The sequence below is a fragment of the Periplaneta americana genome, chromosome 1 (genome assembly GCF_040183065.1).
Source record: "Periplaneta americana isolate PAMFEO1 chromosome 1, P.americana_PAMFEO1_priV1, whole genome shotgun sequence".
Taxonomy (NCBI): domain Eukaryota; kingdom Metazoa; phylum Arthropoda; class Insecta; order Blattodea; family Blattidae; genus Periplaneta; species Periplaneta americana.
In genome coordinates, this window is record NC_091117.1 from 194370084 (window position 1) to 194384935 (window position 14852).

General features: G+C 33.7%; 2 protein-coding genes across 3 annotated transcripts in view; one reads left to right on the plus strand and one right to left on the minus strand.

The window, feature by feature from the left end:
- The window catches only part of KFase (kynurenine formamidase), a 48544-nt gene extending 39586 nt beyond the window's left edge, over nt 1–8958 (plus strand). For both annotated transcript variants that reach the window (XM_069834798.1, XM_069834771.1), the window contains exon 10: nt 6960–8958. The gene's annotated coding sequence lies outside the window, so the exon portion shown is untranslated. The remainder of the gene's footprint in view (nt 1–6959) is intronic.
- The window catches only part of LOC138705942 (organic cation transporter protein-like), a 67216-nt gene that overhangs the window by 13995 nt on the left and 38369 nt on the right, over nt 1–14852 (minus strand). Inside the window, exons 3-8 of the mRNA XM_069834753.1 lie at nt 14577–14736; nt 12888–12991; nt 8952–9106; nt 5511–5679; nt 5057–5198; nt 2482–2675 (exon numbers count right to left, since the gene is read on the minus strand). Of these exons, the coding sequence (XP_069690854.1) occupies nt 2482–2675; nt 5057–5198; nt 5511–5679; nt 8952–9106; nt 12888–12991; nt 14577–14736 (924 nt within the window). The remainder of the gene's footprint in view (nt 1–2481; nt 2676–5056; nt 5199–5510; nt 5680–8951; nt 9107–12887; nt 12992–14576; nt 14737–14852) is intronic.

The following is a 14852-nucleotide window of genomic DNA, read 5'->3' on the forward strand; positions in this document are numbered from 1 at the left end:
AAAAATGCAACAGAAAAGGTGCTGTGTTCCACCAGAAAAAAAGCACTGGTGCTACACATAGAAGGTATTGAGGTGGTATGATATGAATCGACAATTCCTTTTTCTCTATCATAGTTATCCACAATCATTATTATGGTGACATCTATTACTATGAGTCCTAAGCGTTGAGAATGGCACTATGTCGAATCTGATTTTGCAAATGATTTGAATTACAGAAGAAGTATGTATGGATTTGTTGTTATGTTTAGTGGATATCTAGAAGACAACCGATGGTTTCTTTGTCAAGTGCAGAAGCTGAATTTATTTCTGCTGCTAAATGTGTTAAGTAGACTCTAGATGTAAAATCAGTGATTGAAGAATTGTATAAGAAAACAATTTCAATAGTATTGTGTATGAATAACCAGAGAGCAATAAGGTTGATGGGAACAGGAAAATTAAATAGAAATAAGCAATATGCATGTTTAACAGGTTAAAGATGAAATTTTAAAGTATAATATTGCCCAACAATGGATCTTATTACATATGTGTGGCTGATTTCATGACTAAAGCCTTGGAAAAGGTAAAATTTAGATATTCATAAATGAATTGATGTGTTCGAAGATAAAAGTTAAAATATAATTTTGCTGTACTGTACCAGTAATTAAGAAAGATAATAATGATGATGATAATAATAATAATAATAATAATAATAATAATAGTGATGATGATAATAATAATAATAATAATAATAATAATAATAATAATAATAATAATAATAATCTTGCACAGGATAGGGATTGATGGCAGGCTTACGTGAGGGCGGCAATGAACCTACAGGTTCCTTATCAGCCATTTGTAAGTAAGTAAGTAATAATAATAATAATAATAGTAATAATAATAATACATTTGGCGATCATGTTAAAGGAAGATGTAGGCCAATAGAATAGTGTAAGGTGTAGGGCAAGGATGGTACCGGTAGTCATGGAAATATGTCATGTTGATAAAAAATTGTTAATGTCAATCTATACTAATAATAAATCTGTAGCAGAAATTTTTCTGGTAATTTTCGATTTTCCAAAAATAATTGGTCCTATCATATATAATTAACCACCCTGAAACCGAAAATCGCTTTTTTGAAATTTTTGTTTGTATGTCTGTCTGTCTGTCTGTCTGTCTGTATGTTTGTTACCTTTTCACGCGATAATGGCTGAACCGATTTCGATGAAAATTTGAATATAAATTAAGTTCGTTGTAACTTAGATTATAGGCTATATGGCATTCAAAATATGTTATTTAAAAGGGGAGTTATAAGGGGGCCTGAATTAAATCGAAATATCTCGCTTATTATTGATTTTTGTGAAATATGTTACATAACAAAAGTTTCTCTAAAAATGATTTCTGATAAGTTTTATTCTCTGAAACATTTTGATGGGACTGATATTTAATGAGATAAATTAGTTTTAAAATTAAAATAACTGCCATCTAAGGTGGTGTATTGAAATAAAGAACAAATGACTTCGTCTATAAGGGGCCTTGGACACAACAATCGAAAGCTATGAAACATAGCCTACAGACAATGTTTCTGTGTTTGTATGAAGTAATATCGGAAGCTAAATTAACCGATTTGTATAATTAATTATTATTTCATCATTGGAAAGTGTAGTTTCTCTGGATGGACATAATGCTATAATGTTATTACAGTAACTTGTGAGTGAATTGAGGACAGGTAAGATTAAAATAGCTTCTTATGCACAGAAAACTCGATAGGTTATTCTGTATATTCATTTCCTGTATTTCTTATAATAATGTTTATGAACATATTCATTTTTATCTCAGAGAATTAACGAACAACGAGAGTGTATTGATTTAGTATGCAGTAATAGTACGTTAGCTTAGCAATCCATTATTTTATAATTCAAATTTTAACTATGCTCAATTGAATCGTGTTAAAATACATATGCAATAAATGCAATGCAAAAAAATTGGGTAATAAGCGAAGCAGATTATGTTGTGCTGTTGTAAAAGTTATTCCTCCTGAGATTCAAGAGCTCCCACAACAAATTAAAAACTTTCTAAATCGAGTACATCCGTTATCAACACACTTTTTCATAATATAATATAATATAATATAAACATAATAATAAATCTGTAGCCAAAATTTTTCTGTTAATTTTCGTTTTTCCAAAAATAATTGGTAAAAGCAATTAAGAAACTTGTTAAAGGAAATGTCATTGCACCAAATGAGTAGTCTCTGGATCAAAATGATCGCATTTTAATATTTTAAATACAATTTAAATTAAGTAACATATTAAACGATTTATCCTTCTATCAAACACGAATGTTCCCTGGATCAAATGTCCTATTTTAATTATGTAATTACTTTATATTTATTTCTAACGGGTGCAGCGGAGCACACGGGTACGGCTAGTATGTTAATAAAATATTATTTGTAAAATTTGATTTGAATAATTTTATTAAAAGTAGAAAAAAGTGCTCACTCACCTGTCTGCTGTGAAATTGTCTGCATTGAGATTGAGAACGTAGTAAGACATGGAGGACACGCAGGTAGCATAGTAACAGATGAGAAGTCGTCTGCGAAGTTCAGTGTGGCTAAATAATGATGACAGCTTGTATATGAAAGGCAGTACATGTTGATACCAGTGCTGTGTGGTTGGTGGATTGGATTCGGTTGGCTCCTGCGCAACATAGGTCAAGTTTAATTGAAAATAACTTGCAGTTAATGAAGATACACCACATCTTCATTTTTCGAATTATTTATGTACCAGTAACACTTAATTGTATGCCTTATACATCCGCAATTCACAAACGTTTTTCCTTTGAGCACATAAATTCTTCATGCATCACATAATGTATTATTTGAACGAAACATACGGTACTAAATAATGCTACTACCATAAACTGGGGTTACTTTGAACACAGAGGAAACTTTGAACATTTCTTCAGAAAATCTTATTTAGGTTTCTACATGCTGCATTTGTTATAGATGGAGGTAAATTTAGTATGAGAATGATTTTTATGATAATTTACCTCCATCTACAACAAGTGCAGCATGTAGAAACCTAAATATTATTTTCTGAAAAAAATGTTCAAAGTTTCCTCTGTGTTCAAAGTAACTCCAGTTTACGGTACGCTTACAATGACTATAAAAACTAGAAACAAAGAACGAACGAAGTGAGAAGTACGGTATGAGACTGAATGGTATATATAGGTGAGATATTCTCTTCAGAGTGGTCAACACAGCAACTCGAAAACTAACTTTAAATTGGAGACTGTTTTTGATACAATACTGCCGATTTAATTGCAGTCATGGCAGATTTTTCACAAGAATATATAGTTCTGTAAAGGTGCAAAATATCTAGTGCTAGCAAACTTTACAAAGTTCATTGGTTTAATTACAAAATGTACATCTGATTCATTGTATTCTTAACCTGACATAATTAGAAACATTAAATCCAGACGTTTGAGATGGACAGGGCATGTAACACGTATGGGCAAATCTAGAAATGCATATCGGGTGTTAGTTGGGAGGCCGGAGGAAAAAATACATTTGGGGAGGCCGAGACGTAGATGGGAGGATAATATTAAAATGGATTTGAGGGAGGTGGGATATGATGATAGAGACTGGATTAATGTTGCACAGGATAGGGATCTATGGTGGACCTATGTGAGGGCGACAATGAACCTGCGGGTTCCTTAAAAGCCATTTGTAAGTAAGTAAGTAAATTTATTGCGATCAGAACAGTAGGTTATAACTTTTGATGACTCGGTTCAAGGTCCTCAATAGCAAGATTGCAAAGGGGCCCATAAATTCTCTCGGTGGCCCTGCTTACCACCATGGTATTGGGGAAAAATAAATTCCACATAACATAAATTAACTTCACCGATATCATATTTGGGAAAAGTTTTTAAGTTGATCTTTTATACAGAGTTAACGCCACTTATGGAGCTTATTTCTGAAGACATTCTGAGCGAAAAATGTCATATGAACATGGGTCCCATTCTCAGTATTTTCACAGTTACACTAATTTGAAGTTGTTTGTAAAATACCGGTACCTTTTTAATTTTGTTTTAAGGGTAAAAAATATTACAAATAGAGAATGCACTATTCAGAAGTATCATTTCTTTAATTGGCTAGTCGACCTGGTTGGTGAGTTGGTATACCACTGGCCTTCTATGCCCAAGGTTGCAGGTTCGATCCCGGGCCAGGTCGATGGCATTTAAGTGTGCTTAAATGTGACAGGCTCATGTCAGTAGATTTACTGGCATGTAAAAGAACTCCTGCGGGACAAAATTCCGGCACATCCGGCGACGCTGATATAACCTCTGCAATTGCGAGCGTCGTTAAATAAAACATAATATTAACAAACATTAATTGGCTAGTGTTCTGAAGCTAAAAATGTGTTGTTAGTTCCTTAGTTGCTTTGTACAGTTTTTTTTATTTCAATTTTTAACTGTGAATTACATTTTCTTACGCACTTATCACAATAATTGTTATAAATCACAAGAATTCTAGCAACTTGATTCTTTACAGTTCTATTTTGCATCCTGAAGTACCGTCTTAAAGAGTTTACAAGGGTGGCATGATATGTAACAATATTGTTGTGATAAACGCGTAAGAAAATTGTAATTTTGTAGTTACAAATCGAAAAAAAAAATTCTGTACGAAGCAACTATGGAATTCAAAACACATTTTTAGCTTCAGAATATTAGCCAATTATAGAAAGTATTCTTCTGAATAGTTCATTCTCTATCTGTACCGGTACTGTTCTTTTATTCTTAAAACTAAAACAAATTAGTGTAACTCTGAAAATACTGGGAATAGGACTCATGTTTATATGATATTTTTTGCTTAAAATGTCTAAGGAAATAAGCTTCGTAAGTGACGGTAACTCCTCGTGAATCACCCTATATAAGCACTAGATTTTGAAGAAAGTTACGGTATAGCTTCTTCCGTTTTTTTTTTTTTTTTTTTTTTTTTGTATTGACAATATTATTGACACAAATGATTAAAAATCACTATGGCTAGCACTGAAGTCATGCTTGAAACAGTTCTTACCATAACGTCTTCTGTCTTAGAAGTCAGTGGCACCGTTATGAATTGTTTAGTTTGTTTCTCAGATTGGAAGGCATTAACAATTCTCCATGCTTCTTCTCTTCGACCTTGGGATAAAAGCCATCTGGGAGACTCGGGCAGGAACCTGCACAAACACAAGTTCATCACTGAGCAACTTTGTTAGAGCAGGGAGATTAATACCACGGAGGTGTTGCTTCCAAACAATCAGAGATGTGCTATCGGGACTGAAGTCTTAAATGCTGGCCTCAGTCCTTCCAGCCGATTGTCAGGACAGCAACAGTTTTCTCCACTGTTAACCTCATACTCACAAATTACTCCTCGGTGGGTTTGAAAGTTGCAATTTGTGGGACATCATTAGTGAGAAGTGTTCCATCACCTGTTTACGGTCTTGTCATCACTCCTGAGTTCTGTAACCACATAGAGGTATAAAAATTACCAAATGTGAATGACAAAGAAGACTGCAGGTGCTGAGATGACAAACTGCAGTGTCCTCCAGTCGTCTATGTGATAGGCTATAAGGGGCAGCAGCATCATTCCAATAGGTGTGGGCATGTAGTACAGCACTGCCAGGACGGTGCGACGCTTTGTGGTGCAGGATTCAGCCACTGAAACAAACGCGTCCTGTAACACTCTTACCGCCACGATTCCAAAGTTATTGATATAGAGTCATTTCTTAAAGTTCCAGCTCACGTTTTAAAAGACTATTGGTAAAAACCATTAGATAATGAAACCTGAAAATGTGTCAGTGAGGAAAAGATCCATTTCTGAAAGAAAATTTTAATATACATCTTGATTACACATCTTTTAACACTATATCACTTTGGAAAACGTATTATATGTTTTTCACGTATTAAATTTTATGTTACCTTTTCAACATGTTTCGGCCTGCTATTGGCCATCATCAGAACTGGTTGTTGCTGATCTTGGCGCCTTTTGTTTTGTTTCCTGTGGGGGTGTGTTTGTATAGTGTAATGTGGAGTCAAAGAGTGTGTGTGTTCTGAAATTGAGTTGTGTGTTGAGAATTTAATTTGCATGTGTTTTTGTGTGTTTGTATATTTCGTATTGTTCTAGTGTGTTTAGTTTGTGGCTTTTTCGTTGGATGTGTAGAAGTTCCATGTCTGTGTTGATATCTCTGTATGTGTGGTTAACATTTGTGATGTGTTCTGCATACGTGGAAGTGTTTTGTAATCTTGTTATGGCTGTGATGTGTTCTTTGTAAAGTGTTTGAAATGATCTGCCTGTCTGTCCTATGTAGAAGTTGTTACAGGTGTTACATTTGAGTTTGTATTTGGTTGTATTTGTTTGTTTGTGTTGTATATGTGTTCAGATGTTTTTGTAGAGTATTATTTTGTTCTGTATGCGATGTTGTAATTTAATTTCTTGAATGAGGTTGCAATCTTGTGTGTGTTTTTGTTTTCGTATGTTAGTGTGATGTGTTTTGTAATTTTGTTATGGCTGTGATATGTTCTTTGTAACGTGTTTGAAATGATCTGCCTGTCTGTCCTATGTAGAAGTTGTTACAGGTGTTACATTTGAGTTTGTATTTGGTTGTATTTGTTTGTTTGTGTTGTATATGTGTTCAGATGTTTTTGTAGAGTATTATTTTGTTCTGTATGCGATGTTGTAATTTAATTTCTTGAATGAGGTTGCAATCTTGTGTGTGTTTTTGTTTTCGTATGTTAGTGTGATGTATTTTTTGTGTTCTTGTGTTTGTGTTGTATTCTTATGCTTTTGTGATTATGTTTTGTCTTTCGTATTATGTTGGGGTTGTATCCGTTTTCTTGTGCTATGTATTTGATTGTGTTTAGCTCTGTTTTTAATGAAGTGATTAAAGGAGAAAACCACATTGAATTAGCTATATAATTTTACACCTATTACTTTTCAGGAAGAGAAAAAGGAATTGGTTAGGTCACTAGCTGAGAAGAAACTGCCTACTGAAGGATGCAATGGAAGGAATGGTGAACGGGCTTAATTGCATCATAAGTGGTGTCTTGTTGGTATCACTTGTGAGGTTCAGGCCTGTTCTGAAATGTCATGTGCTGCTACCAGGTCGCAAACAATACTACTATATCCTTGCATTCCTCACCCCACAATCGAACTGAGCTGCAAACTGATTAGATGTTGCTAACTGTCCAATTGCAGTGCTGTCATATATTTGCACCTCTCATCACAGCATGGAGACTTGGCAGCTCTTCATCTATTATCAAGGTGTAACCAGGGGCAACTCCTAGCTATGCTGCAAGCAACTCCTAAAATTGTTCCTAACCTCATATACTGTAGCCTATGTGTAACTTAAAGTGCAAAACACGCATCATACTGAATGATCGTTGATTACAGTAAAAGCTGGTTCACAGTAAACCGAGAACGGAAATGACAACGAGAACGGAAACGACAACGAGAACGAGAACGGAAATAATGTTAAAATGTATTTAAATGTGAGCATTCACAATAGTTAATTGAGAATGCTCAAATTTAAATACATTTATTTTAACAATATTTCCGTTCTCGTTATCACTTCCGTTTCCATTTTATTGTGAACCAGTCAGTGAGACGAAAACAAATCTACAGCTGTTTTAGGTTCATGAAGTTTCATTTAACTGCTTTCAAGTGACCTTTAAAATATTTATTGTTTCATGGTTTCATTATTATGAATAAATTTGTAGAGAGCAAATGTTGAAAATGACACTATTTTTTGTACATTTCCCGAAGTGTTCAATGTACTATGCATGGCAAAACAAATATTGCTCTCTTCAATCTTAAGTTTACGTCACACATGTTGCAGGTTTGTAGGATCCGTGCATGATTACAAATCAGTACAACACAAAATGGTGGTAATATAATTTTTAGCTAAGCCTACTCTGATAATGCAAATGCTACTACAGTATGCTAATAAAGGAAAGTTTTTCCTCTTAAATTTGCGGTCTACTATACAGTAGAACCTCTATTATCCGTGGTAATGAAGGGGGTGAAGTGAACGGTTAATCGAACAAATCGGATAATCCGTACCATAAAAGTTTGCATAAACTAAGTAGGCCTAGCTACATAATATTTTCGTAATTTCCTCCATGATCTCTTTTAATACGATAACTAGTGGATCAGAAGTTCACTAATTTAAATCTTTTTTTAGCAATTCAAGTTTAATTTTCCGATGTCAGTTATTAAAACATTATTTATTGTACTTAAGTCTGGTTTTCAACGAAGGGTTTTTAATGCTCAAGGAAACTGCATATGACGACCGTCTGTGGAAAGATAGGAATAGTAGAGGTCTCATGTTGTAGATTTACAAATTTTATACACTTTATATTTTGCTTTTCATTACCCTAAATCACGCACAATTGTAATTCCTATCTCGTATTGTGATGTGAGATGAACCACATTTTCTCTTTCCCAAACCACTCAATTACTTGCACTTAAAACCTACTTGCACTTTTTTCCGTAGTAAAATATGTTTTCTTTTGACACTTGTAGAAGACATTTTGCATAGAAGTTAAACAGTACGGCCATTTGAGTAGTAGATCATAAAGCGTAAGGGTAAAAGTTTGTAAAATACACTCTGTAGAATAAATTCGTGCTAATTTACTCGTAATGTACAGTACTTCATATTTTTTTTCTGCGAGAGAGAAAGACAGTCGGATAATCCATCAGTCGGTTAATAGGGTGACGGATAATCGAGGTTTTACTGTAATTTGTTTCTAAAAAAAAGTTTGCTGAAATAAGTACTTTTATAAGTACCAAATTGAGCTTTATTGTCCAAAAGAGAGTGAAATGAGAGATTTTGACGTCTTCCAGGATTGCTGGGAACATATCATACAGTTTGTTGTATATTGTCTTCCTTCTTATTCCCACCAAAAAGAGAAAAATAAGGCAGCCAACTCACACAGTGTAAATCCACAGTTGTGTGTTCCCGATCCTGCAATGCCAAGAGCAATCCGAGCAAGGATGAATAATGTGTAATATGGAGCAAGAGCCACCACAGGCCCAGCAATTATATATATCATGCAGGCAGTGGCAAACACCTTTTTGCGGCCGTACCTGAAAAAAAAAAAAAAAGCTTCAGTTCCATTGTACTTCATTATAAAACATAATTATATTATAGACTTTCTATGTTGAATATATATAAATTCTAAATTATAGACATCAGCTCATAGTTCGATTAATTAAAATGTGTCTCAGTGAAACATACAGCAGAGTACGTATAGGTCAGTTTCTATCTGATGCTTTTCCAATTCACTGCGGGCTAAAGCAGGGAGATGCACTATCACCTTTACTTTTTAACTTCGCTCTAGAATATGTCATTAGGAAAGTTCAGGATAACAGGCAGGGTTTGGAATTGAACGGGTTACATCAGCTTCTTGTCTATGCAGATGACGTGAATATCTTAGGAGAAAATCCACAAACGATTAGGGAAAACACGGAAATTTTACTTGAAGCAAGTAAAGCGATCGGTTTGGAAGTAAATTCCGAAAAGACAAAGTATATGATTATGTCTCGTGAACAGAATATTGTACGAAATGGAAATATAAAAATTGGAGATTTATCCTTCGAAGAGGTCGAAAAATTCAAATATCTTGGAGCAACAGTAACAAATATAAATGACACTCGGGAGGAAATTAAACGCAGAATAAATATGGGAAATGTGTGTTATTATTCGGTTGAGAAGCTCTTATCATCCAGTCTGCTGTCCAAAAATCTGAAAGTTAGAATTTATAAAACAGTTATATTACCGGTTCTTCTGTATGGTTTTGAAACTTGGAGTCTCACTCTGAGAGAGGAACATAGGTTAAGGGTGTTTGAGAATAAGGTTCTTAGGAAAATATTTGGGGCTAAGCGGGATGAAGTTACAGGAGAATGGAGAAAGTTACACAACACAGAACTGCACGCATTGTATTCTTACCTGACATAATTAGGAACTTAAAATCCAGACGTTTGAGATGGGCAGGGTATGTAGCACGTATGGGCGAATCCAGAAATGCATATAGAGTGTTAGTTGGGAGACCGGAGGGAAAAAGACCTTTAGGGAGGCCGAGACGTAGATGGGAGGATATTTTAAAATGGATTTGAGGGAGGTGGGGTATGATGATAGAGACTGGATTAATCTTGCACAGGATAGGGACCGATGGCGGGCTTATGTGAGGGCGGCAATGAACCTTCCGGTTCCTTAAAAGCCATTTGTAAGTAAGTAAGTAAGACATCAGGTCAAAGAATTTGAGTGACCACAAGGGTCCTGAATACAATAAACATGTACAATATAATGTGATGTGATACATTAAAGAAAAAAGAGAGTTAATTGTTTAAGGCAAATAATATAAGTGGATTAATTGAAATAGAGATGATGATGTAATATTTGAAGAGAATCCTTGATAATATTTATAAGAATAGACATTACATAATCTAAAGGAATGTGAAGTTTCTTAAGATAATTCCATGTGAATTTGGAAATAGAACCTCTACTGCCAAACAGCAAACCAATGACAGACCATTGTTTTAAGAGGGACGTTGTACTTTTGAGAAAGATACGGCAGACAAGGTTCATATATGGACTTCTTCTCGATATCAACTTCGGTGGCCTGATTTAGGTTTCTTTCGAAACGGATAGTAGGGTCAAGAACAAGAGCCCGTTTTAAACATCCGTTAATAGCAATAATGTCTGCCAGTCGGAAAGAACCATCTGATACACAATGTACTTCCTCATGAATCTCCCAATTTAAAGTTTTTAACGATATCGCCAAAGCATGTCGTACACGATGATGTCTAGCATTGATCAGCAACTCGCCTTTAGGGCATTGTCCAAGCACTTGTCCAAGTGTTTCAAGCTCACTACAGTCTGAATGACGGCAGCGGGTTGTGCTTAGAGTTCTGCCCGGTAATGCGCGAACTGCCGAAATATTGCTTGACATTTTTAAAGCATTGGTCCATTCTGAGGAAGATAGGCCCTTTCGATTGCTTACCCATGAGTTAGCCTTGGGGAGATCACTATAAACAATAACCCCTTTACCACGCAAGGTATGGTTTGTCCAAGTTTGGAATGCGTCATTTCTTAAGTGTTTACGAATTTTACGACCTGACCAGTTGATAGCATCAATAGTTGTGATATCTCTCCGTAATACCATTGTCACAAAACACGTCTAGAATACTTCCTATTTAACTGAAGAATATTAAGAACCATTTTCAGCCTGAGTATTTACTCATGTAATTTAATGAAAGATGTTTCTTAAAATGCCTTGTATCTGTTGAAAAAGTTCTTTTATAGTGACATATTACTGGTCTTAATATGTTGTTTGTTGCCTTTAAAAAAATAGTCTGATGTAATTTTGGAAGTTTAATTTCACAATGAGATGAAACGTTTGACATTCTTCGCTTAATAGTAGTGATATACAGTGCATTTTTTTATTCCCTTGCTCTTTGGAGTTGTCTTGATGAAAATAAGCATTGACATAAATAAATTATGAGAGTTCCTCTATGTTACTTTGTCCTAAGTTATTGTTGCCCAACTTTCTTTCTGTAAAACTACAAAATGCTATGTTTTGACACACGATTTCTGCCCGGCATTGAACTTTTTTTTAAAGTTTGATACTGGTACTAATTTTTTTTACAAACCAGTGTTGAAATAAGATATAATAATTTCGTAATTTGTTAGAATGTTGTGTTTTTCGAAACATATGTTTAAAAAGACTATATTAATAATGATTTTATCTTCCATATAAATATCAGTAGAAACTAAGACTGTATTGCACTCCAGAGAAGATTGTGACTTGTGTTGTAATCGCAAACCATGAAGTATTGTAAAGTTAAAAAAAAAATATATATTGTAACACATTTCAAATATAATTTATTTTTTATTGCTTTACTTTTCTTAACATTTTATTATCGGCATAAGTTTTCCTTTATGTGAGGTTAGTTATTTTTTTTAGGATGAAAGAGTAATGACGCAGAATATCTGCATGGAAATATCATATGTACTTCGGTACATTGAAATAATATATAAATATAAATATATTTGTTTTTAGTTTTAACTCTTTATTAAATATGAGAAATATAGTTTAACACTTATCTGCTTAATGGGTTATTTAACGACGCTATATTAACTAACACTTAGAGTACATTACTCCAAAGTACTAGTTTTATAGAATTTTTTGTGTAATGTAAACATTTCATGGACTTAAAATCTGTACATAAAAATAAATTGAGGACTTAACATTCTAAATGTGCTAAATGCCATCTTTTGGTGCACAAATGAGTCATTTACAGTTGAGCTAAAACAAAGACAATTTTGTATAATATTCTCACGTGTATGTTCCTCCTTTAGATTGAATAAAATGAAATTTGAAAAATTGGCACTTAGCACATTTAGAATGTTAGGTCTTCAATTAGACCTACAATAGTTTTCTTGCAATTAAAAAGCATATTTCATTAAATTTGTATAGGCCAATTATATTTTTCTCAGCACCACATAGTAACAATATACCTTGCAATGTCATAGGAAGCATTTGCCTTTGCCATAGATATACTGGGAGAATCATTCTCAGTATTTGTATTTTGAAATGAAAATAATTATACATCTTGATTACACAACTTTTAACACTATATCACTTCGGAATATGTATTCTATGACGTTCTCGTGTTAAATTCTATCGTACCTGGTTAACATGTTTCGACCTGTTAACCAGGTACGATAGAATTTAGCACGAGAAAGTCATAGAATACATATTCTGAAGAGAAAATAATTGTAAAAAAAAATGTGAGATTAACTGAGAATTTTTTCTGGAGTTCCCTATTATTAAATCAAGTACATTTCAACAATGAAAAAACTTACCTGTCGGCTACAAGTCCAGAGATCAGAGCACCAAGAAACTTCCCTAGTGAGATAGCCATTTGCGCCGTGGATTTTAGGGCTTTCCGACTGCAGACCAGGTCCCACTGCCAAAATAGCAACAGTGCATTGCTACATCATCGTGCGGGGCTCTGGTGGTAACGAGTGAAGTAAGATTAGCATGCCCAGTGTTTGAGAGATGATATTGAAGCATTATAATACTGCCCAAATAGTAGTCAGCAAACCACTACTGAATAGACTCACAATGATCGTAGAAGAATTTCGATCTATTACCCACAGTCTACCGATTCAGCAGTTAGCCAACCTCAACTAAGTCAATCAGTTCATGATTTTCTACCAAATGACAGAGATTCTATCTATTATAGATCTTGTGATATACAAGGATCTTAGGTACTCAAAGTCAGGAGCAACCTATTGCTATAATTCCAATTCCAACAATGTAACAAAACGACTGCATTATCGTAATCTACAGACTTTACACTATCTATTAACATGTGCTATGTAGTTTGGTTAACCATATATACCTTTCAGAATATGCAGTAAACATTTCAACTACTTAGCATAAAATTTGTTGTGAACCTATAATACATAACATAACTAGAAGTTAGAAATTTTGTTTCTGGGTCTGTACATACATTATTTGAATGTTCGTAAATGCAGCAAAAATAAAAGTGTGGAAAATGACTTTAAAGCATCAATTTTCCGTCATGGTAACCTGTTTGTAATGTGAAATTTAACTAAAGCATGAATTTTGAAGACGATTATGTTAATAAAATTGGCAAACATATACTAAATTAAGTCCAATAATTATTTTTCTGCAAAATTTAAAAAGTTTTTTTAATCAATTTTTTTTACCCATCTACTTCCTTAACAGGGAGCCACGAATAATACAATTATTATTGTACGTTTTTCTCACAATTATGTTCTACATTCTACATCTAAGGCCAAGCGCTCGCACTAAACTATTGTGAGGAAAATGGGGGCCTCATCCAGAATGTTGTTGTTTTCTAATGCTGGAAACTAGGCAATGAAACATTCGTTCTCTTCACTCCAATGTTTTCATAGATGTGGAGTATGTAGAATAGAGTAATATGAAATTCTGTATCAATTTAAAAATAAAACTTAATTATAATTAATAATGAAAAATAGTCGTATGTTAAATTTTCATAGAAGAGTTTTCAAAATAATAATAATAATAATAATAATAATAATAATAATAATAATAATAATAATATTATTATTATTATTATATACAATTATATATTATATACATAATAATAATAATAATAATATAATAATAATAATAATATTATTATTATTATTATTATATACAATTATATATTATATACATAATAATAATAATAATATTATTATTATTATTATTGTCATTATTATTTTCGCGGACTCTCCCCCCCCCCCCCCCCCCATTAACAGCTCTGCGAACTTCCAGGAGGCCGTGGACCCTCAGTTGAAAATCACTGCTTTAGTGCATAATACGTCATGAAACATACGCACTTGCGTTCTGGATATGTCTATTTTGCAGAGACAAGCGTAATAAAATAGTTAATACATTTTACAGAATCATTCATGATTAACTGGAAATGTGGATTAATGGGATCCGGATAAATAGGTTTCATTTTTATACTAAATACGTGAAATTGACGACTGTACCTCCGAAACTATACCATTCCCAACATAGTTCCAGTGCTGACATTCAGTTGTGCTTGGTTTGTGTTGGGAACCAGTGAATAGCACTGCTTCCGGGTATGACATTTCTGCTAGCTGAGAGTAGTTCCAGTTGTACAACTCGCAGCTTTCCCTGGAGACACCTCTGAAAATTCAACATTGGTTCATGTTTCCCAAACACCAACTAACATACTCTTACGTTTTTATTATTCAAAATAAACATCAATATTACTATGACAATAAACAACTGTTAACGTCATT